This window comes from Xiphias gladius, chromosome 9 (genome assembly GCF_016859285.1).
Source record: "Xiphias gladius isolate SHS-SW01 ecotype Sanya breed wild chromosome 9, ASM1685928v1, whole genome shotgun sequence".
Taxonomy (NCBI): domain Eukaryota; kingdom Metazoa; phylum Chordata; class Actinopteri; order Istiophoriformes; family Xiphiidae; genus Xiphias; species Xiphias gladius.
This window is the reverse complement of record NC_053408.1, coordinates 9492421-9517692: the sequence shown is the minus strand read 5'-3', so window position 1 is coordinate 9517692 and position 25272 is coordinate 9492421. Positions and strand designations below refer to the sequence as shown.

At 39.8% G+C, this 25272-nt stretch overlaps 2 protein-coding genes across 6 annotated transcripts in view; both read right to left on the bottom strand.

The window, feature by feature from the left end:
- Positions 1–10240, bottom strand: part of LOC120794835 (calcium-activated potassium channel subunit alpha-1-like) — a 90228-nt gene extending 79988 nt beyond the window's left edge. For all 3 annotated transcript variants that reach the window (XM_040136207.1, XM_040136208.1, XM_040136206.1), the window contains exon 1: positions 9964–10240. In XM_040136207.1, coding sequence (XP_039992141.1) covers positions 9964–10197 — 234 coding nt within the window. In that variant the 5' untranslated portion in view covers positions 10198–10240. The remainder of the gene's footprint in view (positions 1–9963) is intronic.
- A 1574-nt stretch (positions 10241–11814) lies between these two features.
- The window catches only part of LOC120794299 (disks large homolog 5-like), a 33626-nt gene continuing 20168 nt past the window's right edge, over positions 11815–25272 (bottom strand). For 2 of the 3 annotated variants that reach the window (XM_040135235.1, XM_040135236.1), the window contains exons 17-34: positions 25047–25170; positions 24645–24789; positions 23916–24037; positions 22415–22498; positions 22160–22319; positions 21802–21879; positions 21099–21261; positions 20878–21011; positions 20355–20519; positions 19941–20124; positions 19418–19566; positions 18784–18954; positions 18378–18574; positions 17564–17707; positions 17234–17361; positions 16582–16691; positions 14986–15095; positions 11815–12880 (exon numbers count right to left, since the gene is read on the bottom strand). In XM_040135235.1, coding sequence (XP_039991169.1) covers positions 12777–12880; positions 14986–15095; positions 16582–16691; positions 17234–17361; positions 17564–17707; positions 18378–18574; positions 18784–18954; positions 19418–19566; positions 19941–20124; positions 20355–20519; positions 20878–21011; positions 21099–21261; positions 21802–21879; positions 22160–22319; positions 22415–22498; positions 23916–24037; positions 24645–24789; positions 25047–25170 — 2472 coding nt within the window. In that variant the 3' untranslated portion in view covers positions 11815–12776. The remainder of the gene's footprint in view (positions 12881–14985; positions 15096–16581; positions 16692–17233; positions 17362–17563; positions 17708–18377; positions 18575–18783; positions 18955–19417; positions 19567–19940; positions 20125–20354; positions 20520–20877; positions 21012–21098; positions 21262–21801; positions 21880–22159; positions 22320–22414; positions 22499–23915; positions 24038–24644; positions 24790–25046; positions 25171–25272) is intronic. The other variant, XM_040135237.1, reaches the window with a different exon arrangement.

Sequence of the window (25272 nt, the reverse complement as noted above, 5' to 3'; positions counted from 1 at the left end):
GGACTATCAAAAAGCCAAACTTTTGCACTGGGTGACATGTTTAGTTTTTGCCTTAAACATGAGCAGTGAAGTTTATTTTGACTCATTTGTCCCATATACACCGTCGTGCTGCTACAGATACACGATCAACAAATGTGTATTAGTTCGCAACTATACATAGTATCCAACCTATTAATTACTTATTAACCCAACCAAGGAGGTCATGTTTTCATCCATGGCTGTTTGTTTGTTTGTCTGTTTGATTGTCAGCAGGATTACGCAAAAAGTGCTCAACCGATTTGCACCATACTTGGTGGAGAGATGGGGCATTGGCCAAGGAAGAACCCATTACATTTTTTGTGCTGCTCTGGTTGAAAGGGCGGATCCAAGAATTTTTTTAATCACTTTCCTTAACATTGCGAGATAGGGCATTCTTCGCCTTTGAAGGAGGTATTTGCTCCAGTGAGTGCCAGTCTGGTTCCCATTTCATTAACATTTGCTAAAAACTAAACTGCCCAGCTGTTTTATGACATTTTTGCAGTAGGAACCAATGGGTTTGTGCCTGAGAGCCACAAATAGGATAGAAGGTTACTATTGAGAGATGGCCTATTGAAGATACATACCATTAACATTGTTGACGGACAGTATGTGAATATAACAATTAAAATCATTAACGATGGGGCGACCCTATAGGCCGAGTGGTTAGGCGCATTGGTGTAAATGCCCTGAGCAGCGAGTCCCCGGTTCAACTATGGCCGGCCGGGCCATTTGCTGGATGTCATTCCCCTACTCTGTTTCAACACATTTCCTGTCTGTCTTCACTGTCCCTATCCAAATAAAGGCATAAAAACGACCTAAATAAATGAATGAGGTCATTAACAGTTTTGTTTAGCTCGACACATTTTTCATTCAAAATACACAGTTTTGCAATTAACATCTAATAACTGTGAGTGATAAATATACGGGAGTAAAAGAAAAATATTTTCCTCAGAAACACAGTGGAGAAAAAGGATCACATCTCAGAACATGGTAATAGTCAAATTCTACAGTCCATTGCTTGGGTATAATTACTTATCTATTTTACACCTTTTTAAAGAAAAATGGGTTTTGCCACCAACACACCAACGATTTCAACCACCATTTTTATTACTAAATGGCTGGCTGCACGAAAAAAAAATTCAAGCCGTTAGTCAGAGACAACCAGACCACCAGCAGACCACGTTACACTTCCTACAGCCTGTCCAGAGCCCTGCAGCACTAACCTGATAACACTATAATAAAATGTCTACTTCACTTAGTAGGTAATACAGCCAACAAGATACAGGAATGGAAAATTCTGTGAAACTGCAAAGTCAAAATGAGAGGCATCAGGTATGAGCTTCCAGACAGACAATGTGTTTTCCATTATTCACTTGTGAATTGCACTCACTGTTGTTCTAATTCAGGTAGATTGTAGCAAGTTTTGCTGTAATAAGTTGGATAAACAGCCTCCTTTGCAGCAGTTATTATACACTGTGAACCAATCCAGTGAGACTTTCTAAGGTTACATCATTTATTTTGAAAAAAAAAAAAAAAAAAAAAAGACTGGCCTTGAAACAGAGCCTCTGGGGGAATTTAAGACAAATCTCACTTTTGAATCCCCTTAAGGGGATCAGGGTGAGTGGATCAGACTGACGGGTTAGAGACTGAAAGGAAAAAGAACATGCTGTTTGCCTTGTCAGTCAGAAGCCTGCTGAATAGGGCCTTAAACTGTTAAGAAACATAAAGCTATCGGCCTTTAGTTTCATGGCGGTAAACTGGCAGTAACAGACGATAAAGCTGCAACTTTCCCATTATCTGGAGAGCCTCTGGGTTTACACAGACTTTAAGCAAGGAAAGGCCAAGGTATGTTTGAAACTAGTTCATACCATGTGTCGTCGACGGTTCAGAAGCTTTTTGACCATCCAACGAGCACTATGGTAGAAGCACTATGATCCCTTGACAGTCCCTAGAATATACGGACACCATGGGATAAAAATATCTCAGAGTAGCCACAACAAAAAATACTGTATATTACTATATGATTAATGAAAACTAATGGCAAGTTGGATAAAGTCGTACTATACAATACTGATAATAGTAAAATACAGTGAGATAGTGAAGTTTCCTTAGAAATATTATATTGATGTTAAAAATTTCATACAATAATCTAAGTATATTTAGATCACTGTAAAATCACTAAAACTACCACATATGTTCAAAGTCACTGTACTGATATTGTAGGAATATTATTATATATAACACACTAAGCTAAGACGGTGCACATGGACATTGTCCCTGCTATTAGACCTGTTTCTCCTCAGATTTCTGTCAGGAAATGGGGTCGTGTATTGTTTTGTCTGAGGCCTGATGATCTCAGTGGCGAGTTCTTTTAGGATATGTGGTTGAGTCCTTAAAGAACATTTTTCTTTGTCCTAGGGTTCTACAAGTGAGTCGGTGCAAATTGGCCACATGCTTCATTTAGAATGACGGAAAAAACAATTGCTGTAAAAGTGCAGTAATATTATGTCATGTCAGTGTCGTCATCGGGGTGATTAGGCTTGAGACTTCATGTATTCCACAGAAAACATGCATCATAAACTGGGGGCTAGCGTTTGAAAGATGAGGCGCCAATGAAAGAAGCTTATCAGTTGCATTGTGGGAATTGTAGGATCCGGGGTTTTCGGAGATTGAGCCATAACTAGGGTTGAGGACTTTTTCAAGGGCGCCGACTTTTAAGGGAGTGCAACACTAAATTGCTGGAGTACTTCTTTTAAAAAGTGTGAATACAAAAAACATCCAATAAGAAAGATGCTAGGTCTTTGTCTTATTAAATCTTATGGAATATGACAACATTAAACTGCATGATTGAAACTCCTGACATAATTAATTTACTAATAATTTAGTCTTGGTGGAGCTTAGGGCTCTGTACATTTAAGATACATCTCTCTTGTTGATATATATATTTATATATATTTTTTCTTTTAACATTTTTTCTTATAGTATTTTTCATGTATTTTTTCCTTGATCATATGAACAATTTTCGAGTATCATGATTATTAGGCTTTTTTTTTTTTAATTTTCAGATAATCTATAGTGTTTTTTTTTTTTACTATCTTTTGAAGACCATAGGCTACATTAGGTGATATATAGGGCTGATTGGTAAAAAAAATGTTCTTCAGTTCAATATCATCTTTTTATATATATATATATATATATATATATTACAAGAACTCAGTGACATTAATTTGTGTTTCTGGTGACAATTTTTTTTTTTTTTTTCTGGGTGAGAGCCTAGAGCCTAAATATGTATGATGATGTATGTTTATATGAACTTTGAACAATGAAGGTCTGAGGAGTGAAACAAGTGATGGACTACAGCAATTCATATGAAGTTTTCTGTCTTTTTGACCCACACAACTCTACGAAACACTTGACCTGATGTATTTATGCGACAGTGCACTTCTGCGTGAGGGGACACAGGCTTCGTTGAGGGAAGTGATAGCCGTTAAGCAGTCTTAATTGGCGTCACGCTGTTATCCCTCAGCACTTTAATGGCCATATCTAAAATGATGATATTTTTAATGCCAGTAAAGACGGAGTTCAAAGATTAATGACTTGTGATTCATGACATGCCTCTGTCCAATTATTTTTTTTAAAGGCTAAGACATTTGTTTTCATCTTAAGGTCACATGCAGGAAGCTACCTTCATTATGATGATAGAAAGCTGCTTTTTTTTGACATCTAAATCTTTAATTCCTTCCTACATGAAAACGTTGATTCAGTTGTAATCAATAAGTTCTATTGTTGATGTGAAGTTTACTTTTGTAAAATTTGTATCTTTAGATAGCTACCTACACACCAAGAGGGTTAAACAATCTTCCACTGGACTTTACTTTAATGGAATGAAAATAGACAAGATACATTTTTAATAGTAGCAGACACCAGAAAAGCACATGTAGTCATTAAAGTCGCTAGGGGAGCACATCTCTTCGTCACTTTGATCGATAGCCTACGCCTCCAAATTTAGGTTTCACCATTTTGCCTAAATCTAGTCCTCCTGACACCACGGGTCATCGATCAACGCTGTAAGCCTATTCTCATGATCCACCACGATCATTTCTCAAAGGGAGATTACATTAAACTAGAATAGAACATGTGGCTTGTGACACGATTTCTTCAAAAGTGAATAAATAATTTAAAAATATATTCATATAAATCAGATTAATAATGAATCAAGACTTTCTCAAAGGAGGAAAAACTCCCTGAAATATCCGAGATTCACTGATCTATGGCCCCTCAGCTGTGAGAAGAAAAAGTATCCGTATCACATATGGCACCTGGCCTCATGTGCTTCCACTCAATGATTCACTCAGTGAATGAACACAATTATTTCGTTAATATCTACATGCATGTATAAACATTGGAAGGTAGTAAACTGATCCTCTATCCAGTGGCTAAATTCAGCTCGGGTGTGAGGACATGAATGTTATGGAATCGGATGCTAAAATTGGACTCTAATGACAACACATGACTCACCTGTTGACAATCATTATCACAACCTATTCAAAATAGCTGGAAGGTTTATACAACAGTAAAGCGCAGAAATGAGGCTGGGAAAATGAGTGAAAATGGCAGAATACGGATTATTTGCACAAGTCAGGGGACTGTTTCTTTTTACAACCAATAATTGAGATGTAGGATATACATATACTGTGCATACATAAAACAAAAAACACTTTTTACCACACCTGTCTCGCAACAGCATCGAGTTCGTCTTTTGTCTTGCTGACTGGGAAAAAGCAGCAGGCTATGGCACTGTTGAGATGTTTAATATTGTGTTCATCTGAGATCTGTTGGATCCCAGATGGTGGAATGACAGCCGAGCTGCAACTTGCTGCCTATATTATGCAACGTGAGCAGCTAATACTTGCCTAACTAATTATACAGCAAATTAAATGGATATATATATATATGCTTTCTTTGCAACAAAAGACTGACAAACTAAATTGCAGAGACTATAGTGAAAGGACTGAGGGTCTACACATTAAAGAAATGATGCTGCCTTCAAGTGCTTCTTCTTCTAAGTTCATACTGAAATACAATATGTGATGTGTTCAAGCACTCCTGGTTACAGATAAAATGTTGGACACTAATTAAATCGGGCTCCTTTATTTTATTGTCATTTCCTGCAGAGGAGAGCAAATTTGTGTTTCAGAATAAAATAAAATAATTTTTTATTGTTATTTATTATGATGTACTTGATGCTGTGTTGCATTAATATTCACTCTTGTTGGCCTTTTGTGTGTGTGTGTGTGTGTGTGTGTGTGTGTGTGTGTGTGTGTGTGTGTGTGTGTGTGTGTGTGTCTGTGTGTTCATGTCTCTGTGAGAGAGACAACAGCAAAATGCCACTCAGCTGTTCCTTCTTCCTGACTCGTGCCTCATGAGCATTCGTCTCATTACAATATTTAGAATATGTCAGATGGCACTTAAACGCATCGTGAGAATGACTCTCCATCTGACTCCTAGAATCACCCCCCCCCCAACCCCCACCCACCCTACGCACCTGACGCATCTAAGGACTCTGAGTCACTGCCAGCAGATGCACAAGGCACCCTGGCTGCAAATAACCTGCCTTTCTAGGTACTCTTAAAAAAATAAAAATCATGTAAAAATTTTCAAACTGGTAGCACTTTACCTTAAGTCATTCTATTTAGCATTTATAGGCACTATACAAACATGTAATAAACGATTTATAACAGACTATAATACAGTGGTAAGCAGATACAGTTAATTAATGTATTTGTTAACAACTATAACGCCTCCTTTGGGCACCCGTAAGTGAAGGCTGGCGTGTAAACAGATCATGAGTGACGATAAAGTAAAATACAGTGGAAACAACGTAAAATGTGTCTTTTTATAATTGTTGACAAATACTGTACATTTATATACCTAAATGCCCTTGTAACTACACTACTGTGTGTCATTCACCATTTATTAAATATTTACATGCTACTATAAATACTAATTAGCAAGACTTAAGGTAAAGTCTTACCTTTAAACCAATAAAGTACACAAGATAAAGTCAAAACAGTAAATGTTAATTATTGAAAAATGACTAGTAGAACAATCCACCTCCATGTAAACTACGTACACATACAACAAAATACACACTCAAACATATGTATTAATATAAATAACGAATAAAAATAAGTAAATTATAATATGTTAAACAAAAATTTTTTTACTAAAACTAAAGAAATAGAATATAAATATAAACAAGACTCTAGCCATATTAGCAGCTCTAGGAGGCTGTATTCAATGGCTAATGCTAACATCAGCATGCTAACCTTGCTAAACATGCTGATGTTGGGCAGGTCTAATGTTCATCATCTTAGTTTGGCGTCTTAGCATGCCAACATTTGCTAATTAGCTCAAAACACAAAGAATAGGCTGATGGGAAGGTCATTAGTTTTGCGGGTATTTGGTCACAAACCAAAGTACTGAAAATTAAAGTTTTGACCCATATGATGGTCCTTTATGAAAAGTCAGGGGATCAACAAAGTCTTTGGAGTTTTTCTTCCAGGGACCTTGCATATGTGTAGCAAATGTCATGGCAATCCATCCAAAAGTTATTGAGACATTTCACTCAAAATCAAAACTGTGAACCTCCTGGTGGCGCTAGATGAAGCGTCAAGGGATCACCAAAATTATTGCAATTCGTCCATGAACGTTTGTACCAAAGTTCTTTGCCAGTAGTTGTTCAGTCTGAATCGGCTGACTGATCAACATTGCCGTCCACTGCCACTGGTTGGTGAGGGCCCTCTTTCAAGATCTTGACCAAACAACATATTGGCCGCTGACGCATCCACGTTTGAACGTCAGTCTACTGTTTGATATGTGGTGTCTCAAACCTCCAGCAGCTCTCCTTGAACATTGATTAAATAAACAATAAAAAACATACCTTCAATGAAATTAAACTTGCACATTATGAGTCTGAAACGTGACTGAGAGGCCGCCACAGCCTGACGTCCTCTTACTGTGAGCACAGTGCCATTTGCAATGAACACAATTTCTTTTCTTCCTCCCAGACAGATAATAGCCGTCAGAACCCCGCAAACGACAAGTTTCATTGATTACCATGAGACTGGGGAGGCAGAGCGACAGACATGGAGGCTCAGTCTCAGAGACATGAGCGCTGTCGGAACAGAACATGGCAGTGAACGCCCCGCAGATGGGAAAAATAAACTGAAAATCAGAAAAGGAGGAAACAGATTACCATCTCCCATCTATGAACAATACACTGAAAGCTCCATGTTTGGGCTGCTAATGACTTGCACGGTGGGGGTGTTCCTCCAACACAACCTGCCACATCTCACAGCCTCGACAGCATAACAGAGAGAGATTTACTCTTATAATGAAATCCTTTGCTTGCTAGTTGCTTAGCAACCAAAATACTGATTCATATGGCACATACCGTATGTGCCTGACACTGCATTTCTCACACTTTGGAGAAAAGGTTGATTCTTGGATGGGAGGAAGAGGTTTCAGAAGAAGTCAGGGGCAGGAATCGTGAAATCAATGCCAGGAGAGCAAAAGGCAGAGAGGGGGAAGATTGGAAGTGAAAGGATGACCAGTCCCTGGCTGACTCCCACAGAGTAGCACAACAGGTTGGTGGAGCTCACCAGCTTCACTTGGTAAAACAGAAGCACAAAATCGGACTGCTCTCTTGTACTCACACACGAACAGTGCTCAACTGTGGACCGATTTTATTTTCAGAGATGCCTTTCTTTTCCATTTCTATAAATCTATAAATAAAACTTAGATGCAAGCTAATGGATTTTTTCTTAGATATTGTAATGCTTTAGTCGATCTTTCATTTAAGTCGTTTATTGATAAAAAATTATTCCATTTTGTCGGTTCCTTCAACTCAAATGTGTAGATTTACTGCTTTTCTCCATTTAATATATTTACTCTGGAATATATTTGGGTTTTGAATTGTTGGTTAGATAAATCAAGCCATTTGAAGACATCACGTTGGGCTCTGGGAACTTGCGATAGACATTTTTCAGTATTATTGTCCAATTTAAAGTGATTAATTGAACAACCCGCAATTTATCAGCAGATTAAAAGCTGATGAAAGAAACCGTTAGTCGCAACCCTAATTGTTACCAGCATCGACCAAAGCATGGAAATGATACAGATGTCCCCCTTCAAAAGGTCAGCACCACCCTGCTTGCAGCCTTTGCCATTTCTCCTCTTCCACCCTGCCTGTCTGAGAGATGGATGCACATACATTAGGTGAAAAGATTAACTGCTCCATCCCTGGCACCTTTATCAGCTAGTCCATCTTTGTCCTCCAGCATATGAGGAAGGATACAAACGTTATCTTTAACTCAAAACAGACACAGTTCAGAAATCTATAACAAAGCCTGATGAACGCTCGATACAACAAGAAAACTGCAAGGTTTTTTTTTCCTAGCACAGGACGGCGGCCAGCCTCAGGCAGATGGTGCCACAACAATTGCAAAAAACAGAAATTCTACTGGAAGTTTGGCCCAAATGCTATGAAAAATATTTTTGGGGATTACAACATGGCGTGAGTGTTAACCTCCACAGAGACGCTCAGATACACACCACTGGTGGGAGAACTGGATATCTCAACAATGTCTGAATCATGTAGCAGCAGCTGGCAGGCTCTGTCTGTCCTGAAGGGGTAGAACTATTCATGACTTTTGGAAATGAGTCAAACAAACAGTGCTGCAGCGCTTCACTGGGGGATTTCAAGCAACAAACAATGTTACATAATTATTATCAAAGAATTTCGATAAGGGTGACATTTTTTGGACAACTGCTAGGCAACCAGTTTTTGAAATGACATGCTTAATTGAGTTACCCGTTTCTGTCTATGTCTTAAAATCTTAAAAGGGTGGTGCCAGCCAAATTACATATAACATAATCTGCCTGCTCCCCAATTGAATGGCGGTGAACGGAATTTCGTTTGTGATGCTCAAAGCATTGAAAAGACAACAGCAACATCTCTTTCCATAAAGTGTCCCTGTGCCGCCGACTAATCCCCCTGGACAGACTGTGGACACAGACCGTGGACAGTTTTCATATGGGCTAATACTTCAACAAGAAAGTATGTTCACAGGGAGGTCTGTGGATTCTCCTTTTTTTTTTTTGTTTGTTTTTCTTAAAACTGTTTTTAGCAGCACTAATGGAGGCCAACATTTGGTTTGGGGCAAATAAAACTAAAACTACAGGCCCAGTGAACGACTACATAACACTAGTGCTGAGAGAAGTTTGTTTGTTTTTGTTTTTTTTTTTAATTTGGATGAACCAACCCCTTCGAATATCCCAATTTTTAACATCAAAGCTAGTCCAAATCAGAAAAGTAGTTTGAAAAAATGGGAATAGGCAAACATATCTAAACATACAAAATACTACGTATACCTATTGTAATGGTTTCTATTAATTTAATGCCAAATGCTATGCTTTGAGATTAAACCAAAAGGTAATTATCATGATAAAATATGAAAGGAAAAGCAGTTCATAATAATTGAAGCATGCTTGCGTGTTGGACCATTTTCAAATCACCCTAAAATGAACGAATAGAGTGTGGTCGACCACAGCATGTAAGCTGTACTTCCTAACTATAAACCTGTCCAAACCTACTGTCCTTCACCTGTCTCTAGTCCAAGAGTAAATCGTTTTTAGTACAATGGCATCTCATTGTTACTGTGTGTGACATTAAGCCAAAAGAAGCGGAGTTCATTATTCAGAGTCATGCACCGGGCTCTCTGTTGATGGGCCCTTAACGCAGATTTAATTACGAGCCCATTTCATAAATCAAACTGGCCGGACGCGTTGTTGTCACGCACTCACTGGCTGACTGCACAAAAAGCCGGTGATAAATAAGTCATTTCTTTGAAGGTTGGTGGTTTATGAAATGACCTGACGTACCTTCTTCTTGGCGTTACAGTGGCAGCACACAGTCCACAGGTATTTGAGAGTTCGCCACAGCAGGATTATGAAGAGACCCCCAAAGAAAGTGACCATGGAGGAGGCGAGGAAAGCCCACCACATCCGCTGGCCGTTGCTGTCACAGGGCACATCTGGTGAAAACGGGATGATCACGTTCATCTTTGATATGTGGATGGACGGGTCCGGGTTGAATTTCTCCCTGTTTTTCGGCATTATCGGCTCGTGGTCACCCGCCGGCAGCCAAACAATCGACTCAACTGGGATTCAGGCGCTTTTGGGAGCTCCGGCCAGCGCCCCCTGATGCCCTAGCGGCTCAGCCATGTCGACTCAGCCACCTTCCGCTCATCTGGCTTCGCGAGGAAGGGACGTAAAAGTTGAGCCGACCGCAGACGCACGCACAATAATAAAAAACTTCCTTTGAAATGGAGATGTCAGCCGTGCGCCTCACGATGCGCGTTCATGGCTGCGGTCGCGCGTCATCCGCCTGATCTGTGCGTTAGGAAAAAAAACAAAAGAAATAAAAGAAAACAAATCACATTTTCTTGTAAACTCTTCCAAAAAAAAAAAAAAAAAAACCTAACGACTTCACAGAGAGTCCCGATGGATAAAGCTGTATAAGTCTTATTATTATTATTGTTACAGGGAAGAGGCGTGTTGTCCTCGCCAGTCGATGGATTCACTCACTCCTCCACCTTGTTCGGCCGCGCAGTTGTCAGCGGGTCCGCTACTTGAGCTCCGCACCGCGCACTGTTGAATGCGCCTCTCGCGTTAAAGGTCGCGTTTTACCGATTCTCTTTAAGGAGACGTCGTTTGGGGGAAAAAAAAAAAAAGTCATTTATTTTTATTTTAAAATGACGTTGTCTTGAGTTAAAGAGCGGCGTCGGGAATTCTCGCTCTCCGGGCTCCGGTGCCCGCCGGTCACATCCATTTGTTGGAAGATGGCATCGCAGATTTACAGGTAGCCGGGGGGGGGCGGAGCCATCAATAGCAGGCGTCGATGCCTATCTGGATGTTTGGTTATATATAGTGACCGCTTCTTCAATTTTTGATGATTCTAACATTGTGGTTCCAGCCATCTTAGTTGAAAACTCGTAGATTTTTGGAGACTCTCTCGATTTTCCTAGGAATGACATCCATGCTCTGAAATTAAAACCAGTTTCCAAACAGGGACTTAATGGCGAGATAACAACTTTTAAAGTTATTTGTCCTCCTCATCCCGGTGTCATTTACATTACTGTTCTTACACGTGTTATAGGCTGAAGCGTGCGTTTTCTGCTTGGTCTAAATCATAGTATTGACATTTGAGACGGCAACTGATTTAAAAAAAAAAAAAAAAAGACACGTAAACATTTTTATTTCTAAAGATGAGATAGCAGAGAATAAACTAAACAGAAAGCACGAAATGAATACTTGACGACAGCATCGCCAGCATATTTCACCTCTTACAGTTGGGCCTATAAAAAGCACCAGAGCTGTTCACTGTGGCACATCAACAACGTGAAGTAATATCAACGGGGAAACTGCTTAAACGAGCCAATGAACAGGAGTATTTTTTTCTATAATAGGCAACTATGAGAATGTGAAGGGTATGGAAAGTGAAAAAAAAGGACATCTTACCATTTCTCACCTTCAGCGGGGGTTTACTCCGCCTAGTGGACAAAAAGTGCATGGATCGTTGAGGTCCAACTTGTGGCATTTTCTCTTGACAAATATCAGCTTGTTTGTAAAGTTGTTTTGTTTTTTTTAATCAAAAAATGAGGAAATTATCCAAGTAAACACAACCTACATTGCAAAAGAAACACACAGACAACTGGCATTCCATTAACCGTAGTTGTGTTTTTAATATTTGGTAGAAATATTAACCTTCGTTAGAAGAAAACCTGACCTAAAGCGTTTCATCCAACTTTGAAGATGAAATGTTGACAACGTGATCCACTGAAAATCGTGCATGTAAATGTCTTTGACATGCCAACCATGAACCAGAAATAAAATATCCCTTCTTAAAAATCCACAGTATTGGCAATACCAGTAGAACAGACAAATTGTGGTCAAACTAACATAACTGCAGTATGATTTATCATGGAAGAGGTTTTTTTTTTTTTTTAATAAATCCAACAATGTGTTGTGATTAACAAATATTTTTACCTTGGCACAACGTTTTTTTTTTTTGAGTACTCAAATTATGTCAACAGAGGGGGAAAAAATGGTGGCACCAGACAATAAAATAGAACAGAAGACTGTGACACAATGTGAAGGAAGCAAGTTTGCCCCAATTTCTCCTCTATAAATAAGAACATTAACTGGAAAATATTCTCCTTCCTATTAACTAGACAACTACGTTTGTATAACAAAAGGTTCATAACCAACATCTTCGATTTGATTAGATAAATTAAATGGCAGGAAAATACGTATAAATATAGAGAAGGGAACGCGGTGCTCCATTCTATCTTCATCTCGAGAATAAAGACTTCAGTTTGCATCGATGCATACTTCCTGTGGTCCGACATATTCATGGGTCAAAGTGGGATTAAAGGAGTGCTACTAGATATAAGGGAAAATAAAACATTCAAGTATTAAATACTAGTGTAAACAAATCTATCTGTAGTACAGTACATCACTATTGTAGTGGGAATATTAAATGGTCATCATCATCATCAGTGCTGATATTGGTATATGTGAGAGTATTGGAGTTAAACATGTTGCCTGTTAGATGTACCGATTCACTGTGTATCCCATGATAAAAAATAGTCCTCTAATATTTCAGAGTGACATGAGGTGAGAGGTGAAATTTTTTATGGTGCTCCATCTGGAATCCACAGTACTTTGCTCTGTTCCTGCTCCACGATGGTCATGATCTGAGTGCAAATGTAGGAGACGCTGCCTCCTTGGACAACGCCTGCAACACAGTGGGGGTGGGGAGGAATAGTCACATGGGGGGGTGTTAAGCATGTCTGCAGAAAATTGTGAGAAATTTTGCTTCATGTATGTAAACAATCTGTCTTCTGAACTACTGATTTTCTTCACTATTAAAAGAGCACTCTACTCATTTAGCACTGCACTCGTATCATTCATTCATACCAAACACAGATGCAGCAGAACCGGAGATGTCCTCTTCTTTATTCCACACCTGGCGTCTACATTACCCACAGTACACCTCAACTGCTGACAGTTTTTCTGAGTTTGTTTGTGTGAGTTATGCTAGAAGTGGATAACATAGCCTCAAGCAGAAATGAAGAACAGGCCAGTAAGCTCACTTCTTTCAAACTCAACAACCGCAGATGTTTTTTTTTTATTTTTCAAGCTTGCAGCTTGCTAACTCAACAGACATCACCTGGAGCCACAAAAGGTGACATTTTCAAATTGCTTGTCTGTCCAACCAACAGTTCTAAACGCCAATATAATGAGTTTACCATCACATAAGAAAGAAAAGCGGTAAATCCTCATAACGGAAAAGGTAGGGATTAGGAAAGTTAGGTGTTTTTACTTGAAAAGCGTAACAATTTATTAATTATCAGAAAAGCAAATCGATACATTTTGATCAACTGACTCATTTTTCAGAGCCCAATGCAACGTCTTCATTAGGCTTGTATTGTCTGACCAATAGTCAAAAACCATAAAAGATATTCAGTCTTCAATAATATAAAAACGAGAAAAGCATCAGGTCTTTACTGATTAACTTTCGGTTCATCTTCTAATCATTTCAGGGCTAAAAACAACATTAACATTCTCATGGACAAACAGGACTGGGCGGCCAAATTACTTGCAGATAAACGGTACTGCAGGGATGTGATCAGCCTCACCTCATGCCGTCTACCACCCATCATTCAAAATTAAAACTGCTGATAATTATAGTTCTCATCGTCATGGCTTGTGTGCAGAAGTTGGCCAGCCACCTCTCCCTGTTAGAAGGGATCAGCGGTGGTACGTGTTCATTTCCAAAGCCCTTCCCCACAAATCGCCTCCTATTATAGTGTCATTAATCAGCCAGACAGTTGGGTGTCTCAGACTAGTTCCTGCTCCAGATAACAACTTTAACTCTGATGTGTTAAAGACCACAGAGATGCTGTGCTCCAAAAACCTCAGATAACATCCAGTGCTGTTAAGACACCCTCACTGGTTAAACTAGACCATATTAACATGAGGATTACATTTGTTAACCAACAGTGCAAAACTCTGCACTGATAGATATCAGTTGGTGTAAATGGGATTTGAACTGACCCCCTAAAGGCAAAGAGTTTTGTCTTTATCTGGTATTATTTATAATGCAGATATGTTAAAATTTTATTTGCAGTGCCTAAGAGCATCCTAAAATTACTTTTACATGCCTGGTTTCGACTACAAGACTTCAGCCCAAAAATGCCCTGATACGTGGGAATGAAAATGAGCGTTGGGCACGACCATTTGTTGTTTTATACCCTGTAGTTTATCACAGCTGAAGACAACTGATTCTGTGTTGCATGTCACGCAGGTCCTGAAAGACCAAAAGATAGTATCGGTCACTGCTCACATGTGTCATCTCTCCATTGAGTAATGGCAGAAATTTAAGGTATCATGATCACTTAATCTGACAATGTGAGTATGAGTCATTTGTTTTTCAAAATGAACATTTTCCAATGCTAGGACAACTACAAAGTTCCATTCATCTCCATTGTACTGAGGTAGGAGGAGGAAATCACAACACAATGAACAGCCTGCATGGAGATTTACCACTTGAGCTGAATTAAGAAAGATACTTTGTGCAATTTGGGTGAACGGACCCTTTAATAGGTCTGAAGGGAAGTAATGGTTTAACAGATAAACCTTTATTCACAAATTGGTGTTGAGTAGTGCAATGAAACCCAAATTATTCACCATATACACATTTAGTGTCTCATTCAGTATATTTATGAAGCTGCGTACGAAGCTGTGCCTGTTAACCGAAAATTATTGTTGCTATTATGTAATCCCTGTAGCCATACTAGCTTTTGTACATCTGAGATAAAATAAGTCATGTCCACCAACCTGTGAAGAAGCGGCTGTACTCCTGCTCTATTTTTTGTGCCGCTTCAAACTGCTCCTTGGAATGTTTCTGAGAGACTTTATCCCGCAGGTACAAAGGGTCCTTCTGCTCTCTGAGGAGACAACATCAGCGCCTGTCAGCATCCTAGAAAATCTTACTTCACATCTTACACAGATTCATAACTTGGAACAATACCCCAGTACCACCTATAGCAGGTCTAATAAACAAACCACTACAGAGCTTCAGTGAAATCTTTCTACTTTAAAGCCTTCCAGCCCACTGGTTCACTCCATATCTGCACACAGTCTTAAGAAGAAGCCATGTGTCTTCAGTCTTCATCCACTGGGAGCCTCTGACCTGACCTAGAATCACACTCCCATCTCTCCCTGGCACTCAGTATGCAGTCAACATGCTGGTCTGCTGATGCCTCCCAGAGGACAAAAACCCATGAAAAAGCCTGAGCGTCTGTCGATCACTGCAGCAGGCAGGCACTGAGAGATGTGTTTGTGTACATGGCGGCTGCTACGGATGGGGGCAGCGAGTGTTTTAGTCGTCCACGCCATGAAGCAGAGCCGCAGGCCCTGCAGGCTCTCCCTGGACAGCTGGCACTCAGTTGATTGACAGCGAAGGCTTAGCGGGAATCAGTCTCGACCATGTTTACCTGCTGCACCACTTCATTTGCAGGCGTGGGTGTGTGCATGTGTGGCCGAGAAAGCCCGTTTCTGCCAGACCTTAGCGTGCCCTTATTTGTGTATGTGCGCGCATGTGTGTAAAGTACCATGCTGAGGGTTCAGCAGATTTAATCCTCCCATGCGATTAGAAATGAAAAAGCAGAGGGATCTTTGCGACATCACCGTCGTCCTATCAAAACCCCGGCAGGTGGTGGGAGAGAGCAGGCTGTGGTTTCTGAACTAATGACACTGATCAAAACATGCTGATCAATTAGTTTCTGTTGTGTCTGCAGGATGAATATGATTAAGAAAGGAGCAAGAAATCTGCACGCATCAGTTTCCTGAGTGTCATTCCTGACAGGCAGCAAATTAAGAGACAGTAATCAAGAATTCTATTTCCTGGAGGGAGATCTGACATCAACATAGATGAGAGCTTTTTTTGGAGAAATGTGCAGCTGAGTCATTCTGAAATCCATCTTCTCAACCAAATCACTGTCCTGACTAGGAAAAGCATGCAAAGACACTTTTACGCCAAATAATGTTCTAAATTTGTGTGTAACTGTTTCATGTCCAATCAGTTGACTACAATATAAAGAACAGGTGATTAAACTGGATGCTAAAGACACTTCAGTGTATGCTAAAGACTTGTGTGCATTCATGCTTTATATTTTCATAATACCTTCATTTCTGTAAACCCATATTTTCTAAACATCATATTCTCAAACAGCCTCCAAAACCAGAAGTCTTGGGTTGAATGATTTTCTCAGTATGTCGGTGAAGGATCTGAACTTAGAGTGAGACTGGGTAAATGGCAGTGGCACCAAAACACACAACATGCTTGGCGTACACTTGACATGTCTTCAGGCAAGAAATCAAAAAATAACTGAAGTAAACATTTTTTTTTTTAAAAGATATGGGATTACTCACTTTATCTGCTTGGCATTTTTGTAGCGAATGAATATGACGATTGGGTAGATGTGAACACTGTGAAGACGTTCGATGGCGTGAGGGGCAATGTCAAGTAAACAGTGACAGTCCTATGAAAGAAAAAGACAGCAAAAGACTGCATGAGAAATGGAGGATGGTTCAGCGCAAATGTGCCAAAAATGTGCCAAATAAGTTATATTTGTTTCTAACATTTCACAATGGGTTTGCATATGTGAAAAATTAAGGTAACATTAAAGCTTCAGTTTATCTTTGGTGGACTCCAGTGCATACATTCTTTCTGCAGGTTGTCAGATATGTGGGGCAAAGAAGATCACACACCTTACCTGACTGGCCTATTTTGAAAAAAATATCCCAAATGTTAGTTAGTTTATAACTAAGTTTTTGGACTTTCAACCTTTTACAGACATATATGACATCTTTGTTCCAGTGCACGGATGTGATGTTTAATATAGCGCCTTCCACAGCTAGATGGACTCGCTTCCAATTTCAGTCTAAGGTTGTAAAGACGCTGTTTCACAAACTTAGTGGTTACAGAGGTCAACAAAAACACAACTGCCATTGACGTTCTGGGCCACAGATGCCACTTTGATAGTACTGGTATGGAGTATAATCCTCATTGAGATGAATTTACCTTCTCTGTGATTTCTTTTATTGAGGCAACAGTTGTCACATCAAAATGGCCACTCCTCCGTTTGTAGTCTATGAACACGCAGTCCTTCACTCCTCGCTCTATCGCCTGCTGAGAGGCCTTCATAATCTCTGGAAGTAAAATAAATTGAATCGTTAAAAAACAGTGTAATTCACACTGATGCAGTTCCCTCTATGTGTTACATGACGTAGCTTTTAGTAAAACCCCCGTCTACGGTATGACATCAATGATACAAACCTGATGGACACATGTCAAATCCTTCTTGAATAAATAAACTAATTACAGACGGGTTATGTGTGCACACAAGCTCACCAGGCAGACAGCGACAGAACTTGGCAGGGGGTTCCTTCACCAACATTTCCTTACTGGCCTCCACTAACGGACCCAAGATCAGCACCGGTCTGGGGGACGAGCACTCCACCTTCTGAACCCGCTGGTACATCAGGTTCACTCCATCTGAGTGAAAATACACCAATACAATTCATTCCAACGTAAAGTAAATATATGTATTTGCTGAAGTAATGTACTTCAGAATGATGACGAAAATACTAGTACTTTGAGTATTTGCATTTTTTGAGTTTTGTATTTTTATTCCAAGAGAAATATTTTTATTTTTCTCCACTACATTTTTCTGACAACCACTCGCTACTAAGCATTTTAGATGTCTTAAATTTCTCATTAGATTCATTTCACTGCTGTGTAAAAATCTTCAAAATGTCACCTTTAGTAACTGAAAAATAGCTGTTTCAGTCTGAGACAGTGAAATTTAGACAGCGAAGAGTTTTAGAGAATCAGCTCAACCTGTAATATACTCTGTCATTCTTGACATTTCTTTCTCCTGAAATTCTCTCTCACTCTTTTCTTTCCTTTTTTTCCTTTTAAGATGATGTCAACACCATAAACTAGCAATACAAGATTTTCAACAGTAAAACTAAACTTTCTTTACAACAACTGCCTTTATTTTGGAAACTTGAGTGTACCTTCCTACAAATACTTCTCTCTTTTTACTAACTTCTTAAAAGTTTGAAAGCAGCACACTATGATAATGAAGTAACCAATCTGAATAATTCTTACAAAAACTCTGACTAAGTTTGTTCTCCATTCTCTCCATGTTTTCCATTCTTACCCTCTGTGATGGGTAAAGAATCTGTGCTTATGGCGTCCAGAGCCATCAGATCCTTCCCATCCTTGGATCCGCTGCGTTTGTGCTTCAGCCTCCGACGGAAGAAGGACCTCCGTGCAGCAGCAGACAGAGTCTTGTTGGTGCCGTTATCGTCTTTCATATCGGCAATGCTGTGTCTTCTGTAGAACTCCTGGTCCATCCTTATGGCGATATATCAGCATGTTCACACAAACTCAACTGTTAACGCACTCCCGTTCTTTAACAGATAAGCGTCATGAATACTGGATGTGCTCATTCAGATTTATGAAGATATCTAGAATAGACTAGATAATTACAAATGATGGCTTGACAGTAGTAATTAAATAACCTCCGGTATGCAAAAGTAAAGTAAACTTTAGGCTGGACTTACATGTATTTACTTGGAATCTGCCCTTTCTCCAGCTTCTGTGCATTCTCATCCAGTTGCCAGGCCATCCAGTAGCCAAAATTGCCATTTGGCAGCGTATCTTCAACATACAGGATGTCGTCTTTCTTAAAGCTTAGTTCCTGATCTACCTCAGCAACCCTCTCATAAAGTGCTCTGAAAAACAGATGAACAATAAAGCAGTTATGATGAATAAGTTCTTTGCTCTAACAGAGGGACATGACACTTTTGAGGGACAAATTCACAGTCGACTATGAACATTAAGAGTCTGTAAGACACATTCTCTGTTTAAAATTCAACCCTTTCATCATCATCATCATCATTAACTGCCAACATCAACTGTTCATTTTTGTCTAAAAACACAAAAAAATGATAAAATAATTCCTTTAAAGCTGTTTTGTTAAGCCCAATATTGCCAAACATCTAGTTACTGAGGCTATGGTTATGATGATGTCTGATACTGTAACTGATTTTTGATTTGTGTACTTGCCTGTCTCATGTTCTGTTGATTTGATTGCATGTTACAAAATCCAAATGTGCACAACAACAGATAAGGCTGAAAATTGATCCTTTTTTTTCCCTGGTTTGGAGTCTTTGATACGGGAAATATGTAGGGTACCTTATAAAAAATCCATCTCCGGGGGTGTCTTTGATTGCAGTGAGGCTGTCCACACAATTCTGGACCTTGAATGTGATTGTTTCAGCTGGTTTCAACATTTCCAGGTAAGCTTCTTCTTTAGTTTTATTCTTCATGCTGCTGCCGTTGTACTGTTTGAAAACGTCAATTACACAAAAGAACACTGACATTGGTGCCAACACAGAATGACTCATCACTTTCAGTAAAAGCTACTCAAATATTGCACCAAAAAACAACAGTTATATAAAAGGACTTAAGTTGTACTTTACATAGTCTTTTGCCTATATGCAGCTACCAAATCTGCTAAAATGGAGCAGTTCTTGAATTTTGAATGTGCAACTGCTTTTGATCAGTCACAGTGAATCTTATCCAGTGCTATTGGCATGCAAAGGCTATTATTCCTGAATTATGTGCAATAATGTGTTCATAGCATCTTCCCAAGTAATTTGTATTAAATACATCACGTTCTTAGTGGATTAAAGTGGTTGATGAACACTACAGATACCTCCAGTAGCAAGTCTCCTCGCAGCAGGCCATCGGGAGTCTTAGCAGGGCTGTCGTCATCCAGGCTCTCTACAAAGACGCCGTAAAGGTTTCCTCCACAGATCTGGATTCCCAGCTCCACCTGGATTCTCTTCAACCTCACCAGTCGAGGCTCCGCAGCCCCGTGTGAACCTGAACCGGGAAGCCTGAAGAAAAACCTCAGTCGGGTTTTGAATTTCACCCTCGACCACGTTGTCTACCTACAGTTTTTTGTTTTGTTTTTTCGGATTTTTCACATTCATCTTCTACAGTAATGCAAAAATGGTCACCATCAAATTATTAACCACAAAATGAATGTCACACAACACAAAATATGAAAGAAACTGAACATAAAAACACCACTATGAGTTTTAACAGTAATACTTCACAGTCCTACCTGAAGGAGTTGTGGGGGCTGGTGGCAGGAGTGGTCTGTTTCGACGGCGGGGTCATGGTGCCCTCGTCCTGCTCACTCAGGTTATCGATGGTGGACTGATTGTCAGGGGTGGTGGCTCCACTGGCTTGGGGAGACGGTTGGTTGCTGATGGAATCCATCCTAGAACTGAGGAGAACAGAAGTGGAGACAAAAATATTTCTCTTCAAATCACTAACTGAATTTTCTTAAAATAAAAGTTAATAATTGGGAATCACAGACATTGTCGACCTAAAATGGTCAGTAATGTGTTCTCTCTTTTTAAGCACATTTATAGTTCATGCAAATGTCGATTGGTTTAGTGTTTGCATTTGTTAATTGATCTCAGTTACATAATCCACTCGTTTTGCCCCATTGTTGTTTTGGCACAGCAGCTTGTGGGTCTCTTTGGTTTCTTTGCCAGGATGGTTCATTAAATTATCTAGAATTCATAACCTAAATCGGTGTAAGTCATTCTTGTGGTGTTCTTTCCTTCTCTCCTCCTTACCCCGAACGAGAGTGGTTGCCCAGCTGAAACATGTGAGGATTATACTGAGCCAGAATGGTGACAGTGTCACACTGCTGCCCAATCACCAGCCGTGCCTGCTGCTCGTTGGCGTTCCGAAGGTTGATTCCATTGAACTGGAAACAGCAGTGATTCATTAGGAACATTCGGAAGAAATGATAAACCACAGTTAGATATTAACTGAAGTGTTGCGGCTGCTGTACCTCGAGGAGCTGGTCTCCATAAGCTAAACGAGCTTGGTGTGCGATGCTGCCTGCTGTCACTTTGGACACAAATACTCCACCGTTCTCGCCACTAACAATGGAGATCCCCAGTGGTTCAGCTCCTTTTTGTACTGTCACATTGCGTGGCTCCTCCAAGTACGGCCTTCAGGGGAAAAAGAGGAACATTTTGTACTACTGTGTTGCGCTGACATCTGTGGGATACAATGAAGACTGTTGGCAGGATGCAACATGCAATTTTGAAGCTGTCGCCTGCAATCCAATTTTTCAATTCAATGTAGATCTCGGTACAGTGATTTGCTTATAATGGTTTATTTAAATCAAAGATGCATTGCTAACCTTTGAAAGGTCTCAACAAGATATGGGAATTGTGTGGGGCATGCCAAGTGCGTTTCAGAATCCAACTCAAAGTCATGCGATCATACAAAATTCAACGGCATTCTGAATAAATAACAAGCAGACAAAAGACGACGACTTAAAGGTATACACATCCATTAGTTTTCATTATTAGGGCTATTAAACTTTCAAACAAATCTAGGACCCCTGCAGCTAAGCAAGGCCAGGATATAATATTTATATATGCATTGTGTACAGAGAAGGTCTTGAGATTTGTGCTCTACAGTCTTGCAGATAGTGCATGAACCGTGCATGAACTGCATTTGCTTATAAGCAGCACAAGACAAACCTCAAGCTTTTTAAAGAGAAGAACTTGGGCTTAACTGCCAGTGGACGTCTGACAGAGGAAGTGTTATAAGAAACAAATCTGAGAACAAGATGAAGAGAGGAAAGAGAGAGCATGATCACCGAAACCACGAGAGAAGGATTGCAAGTTATACAAGAGCAGAGAGGAAAGATATGTTGATTAAATGATAGATGGTAAGTCTGTGTTATAACGGTATGAGATGGAAGCTCACATCTTTGTTTACCACTTTACAAGTGCTTAGTCACAATGAACCAGACAGAAGCACAGACAAATGGTGGAAAACATCATGTTCTGCTAAATGATGGGACTATAACGACCCAAAAACGAGCTGCTGGCCTACCCATCCTTCCTCCTGTCACCAACTGGAGCAGGGCTGACGGATATCCTGGGCTGGGTGGAAATGGAGCTCTGTGATTGGCTACTGGTGAGAGACGATGTCTCCAGGTTGACAGGGGACATAGGAGGTGTCGGGCTGCTACACTCTGAATGTGAGAGCGAGCCTGGAGTGGCAAGAAAGAAAGGTATAAATTCAGACTTGCTGTTTATTGCTGTTGTGCTTACTATCAGATGATGGTGCTGCGAAACTCAACTGTACCTCTGTCAGATCCAGTGGAGCGGGGATAACGAGTAGGAGGGATCTTAATACGTTCTGCCCTAAACTGTAAAGTACTCAAGGAGCCTAAGAAAACAAACAGGACATTTATTAGAAGGTCAGTTCGCCCAAATTTAAAAAACATTTTCTCACTTAACTTTGTAGGTATTTAGCCATGCAGATACAGAACTTGCCCCGGGAAATTGCTCAGTGAAGGTGGTAAGCCATTTTTCCTGACACAGTGATACGCTGCTCCGATTAATTACAACAAAGTAAATGTTTGATGTGGTCAATTAGTCACTGTCTCCTGAGCCGAGTCAGACAGATCGTGTTGCATCTTGTTGCTTGATCAGTTTAGTTGACCAATGTCAAAACACTCATTAAACATGTAGCCTTTGCTGTATGGTATACAGTAAAGCTGCAAGCCTTTTTCACTGATGGTTTATGTTAAATTTCTAAAAATGTAACAGTGTAATTTCTTCTGACGTTAGTGAGGACAGTCTCTACCAATTTGGACTTTCACTCCTATAACATTTACAGACTCACGATGAACAGATTTTTTTTTTTTTTTTTTTAAAAAGGATCAAAATTGATGCATCAGAATCAGAGATAGTCTTTTTTTATTCCACACATTTGTGTTCCTTGTCAAAACCTGGTCCCTATCTTACCCACAAAGCAACTCCACAGCTGACAGTTTTGTTGGAAATTCAGGTGTTTTATACTCCAGGTTATTGTAGCCTCAAGTTAATAGCCTCAAGCAGAGATGAGGAGTAGGCTACAAGGTTCTGGTACACTCATTTCTTTCTAAAGACACACTCCCTGCGTTTTTTACATTTTCAAAATGATGGTCTTCACCACCAACTGACAATGAGGCAATTCATCAGGATTCCTGCAGCTCCCTCTGGAGCCACAAAAGGCTTTTTTCAACTTTTTTCACTTATGCAGTAATAATCCCCAAGACCTGTAATCAGACTTTGATGTGTAAAATCGGTGGAGTTCCAATTTAAGGCGAGGCAGCTCAATTCCCTAGACTATGGGAAACCCTGAGATATGGTTTTGGTTATATTTGCCCACATTTTGAGAAATGCATCTCTGAGATTTCTGCCACCATCCCAATAAAGTAGGTCAAGCAGTGCAGTAGATGTGTCTTGCTCACAGTGTTGACAATTATATTTAAACATTTCTAAAGCAATATGCCCTTGCAAAAATGTCCGTTACTTACTTCTTTCTAAAAAAAAAAAAAAAAATAAAAAAATCCTAATAAAACTGTTGACAGTGAAGTGTGTGGATAATCCAAAGTAACCAGGACATTGTTTCTGATATTCCAAAACATAAGCAAATCTAACCAAAACTATATGCATGGCTTATAACCACTAGAAGTAAGAGGATAAAAATAATGTGAATTTGGGTAAACTGACCCTTTAACCATGAGAAAAATACAAGCGATCATTTATAGGACATATTATACATTATCATCTGCCTAAAACTAGGACTCCGTACATACCCAGTCTGGCGCTAGAGGGTAGGGAGTTGGTGCTGTGAGGGGGCTGGCTGCAGCTTGTATCAGTCGATTCTCCAGTGCGCTTGTGGCTGAGGTCCAGGCTAAGGCGACCCTGATGTTGGGGGCTAAAGGTGGAGGAAAAGGCCTCAGTAAGTCCCCGGGCAGTCAATTATTCAAATCAGAGCAAGATGTAATTTGCTACACGCCATCTGTTCATGAGATCTAGCGCAAGGTAAACACTGTTGTTTTGACTAAAAGTCCAAAACCCAAAGATATTCAATTTACAATTACATTAAACAAAGATTGCTATCAAAACAGTTGTTTATCAACAAATCATTTGACCACTAAACAATACAGACTAAAAAGTGAAAAAATAATTTGTTGATTACTCACAGGAGGCGCTGGACTAACTCCGCACTGGATATATAGGTCTTTTTCAGAGAGAACATTTTGACATGCCACAGTGGGAAAAGCAAATATAGAAAAACATTTTTTTTTAATTATAATTAAAAGATGACAGAATTAAAGCACTAAAGGTGCTTTAGTTGATAGGTCCTGGTATTGTTCATGCTGGCTTACGGAGACACTTCAATAGAACACAGCCATTTTAGTAACACCTGTGCTTTTCCTCCTCTGACAAGTCAAAATGTCTGTTGTTAAAAAGGCCTATTAGTGTAAACAACGAAAAATGCGGAGAGTCTGGATAATTAAAAGAGTGGCAGATGTTAACACCTAGTGTGCGAATGAGGGTGGACTCCTGAGCTGGCAGCTGGAGGACAGTTGTTGCTCTGGATCTCATGGCTCCAGGCGGTGTAGACCGGGTTCCTCATTACAGCTGTCACAGCAGGACATGGGGCTAAACCTCGCTGTGCTGGGTCTGGAAGATCACAAAGAACAAAAAGAGATCAGATCAAATTCAACACAGACACAGACATGATAAAAAAAAAAAAAAACAAATTTACAAGTGTACACATGAATGAAATGTAAAGAAATTATGGAGATCACAAGTGCATCTTCCTGGAAGATGAAAAGAGTATAGAGACTCTTAGCATCCTTTGATCCACAAATGCATGTCGTGTTCAGATAGTGGTGGAAAACATCTTGGTTCATTGGTTACTTGTTCAGAAGACTTACGAGCTGCAATGCTGCTGTAGCTGGGAGGTGCAAAGGGCATGCTGTACCGATTAGTTCTCATAGGAGAAAAGCGTATCAACTCCATCGGCTCTGGGGAGTGCTCGTCATTAGAGTAACTCTGTACCTGAAAAAGGCAATCAAACAGCTAATAAGTTTAGGGATGCACCTGACTATTTTTCCACTACTACAATTTTTTTTTAATCAATCAATTAATTATTTAGTCTAT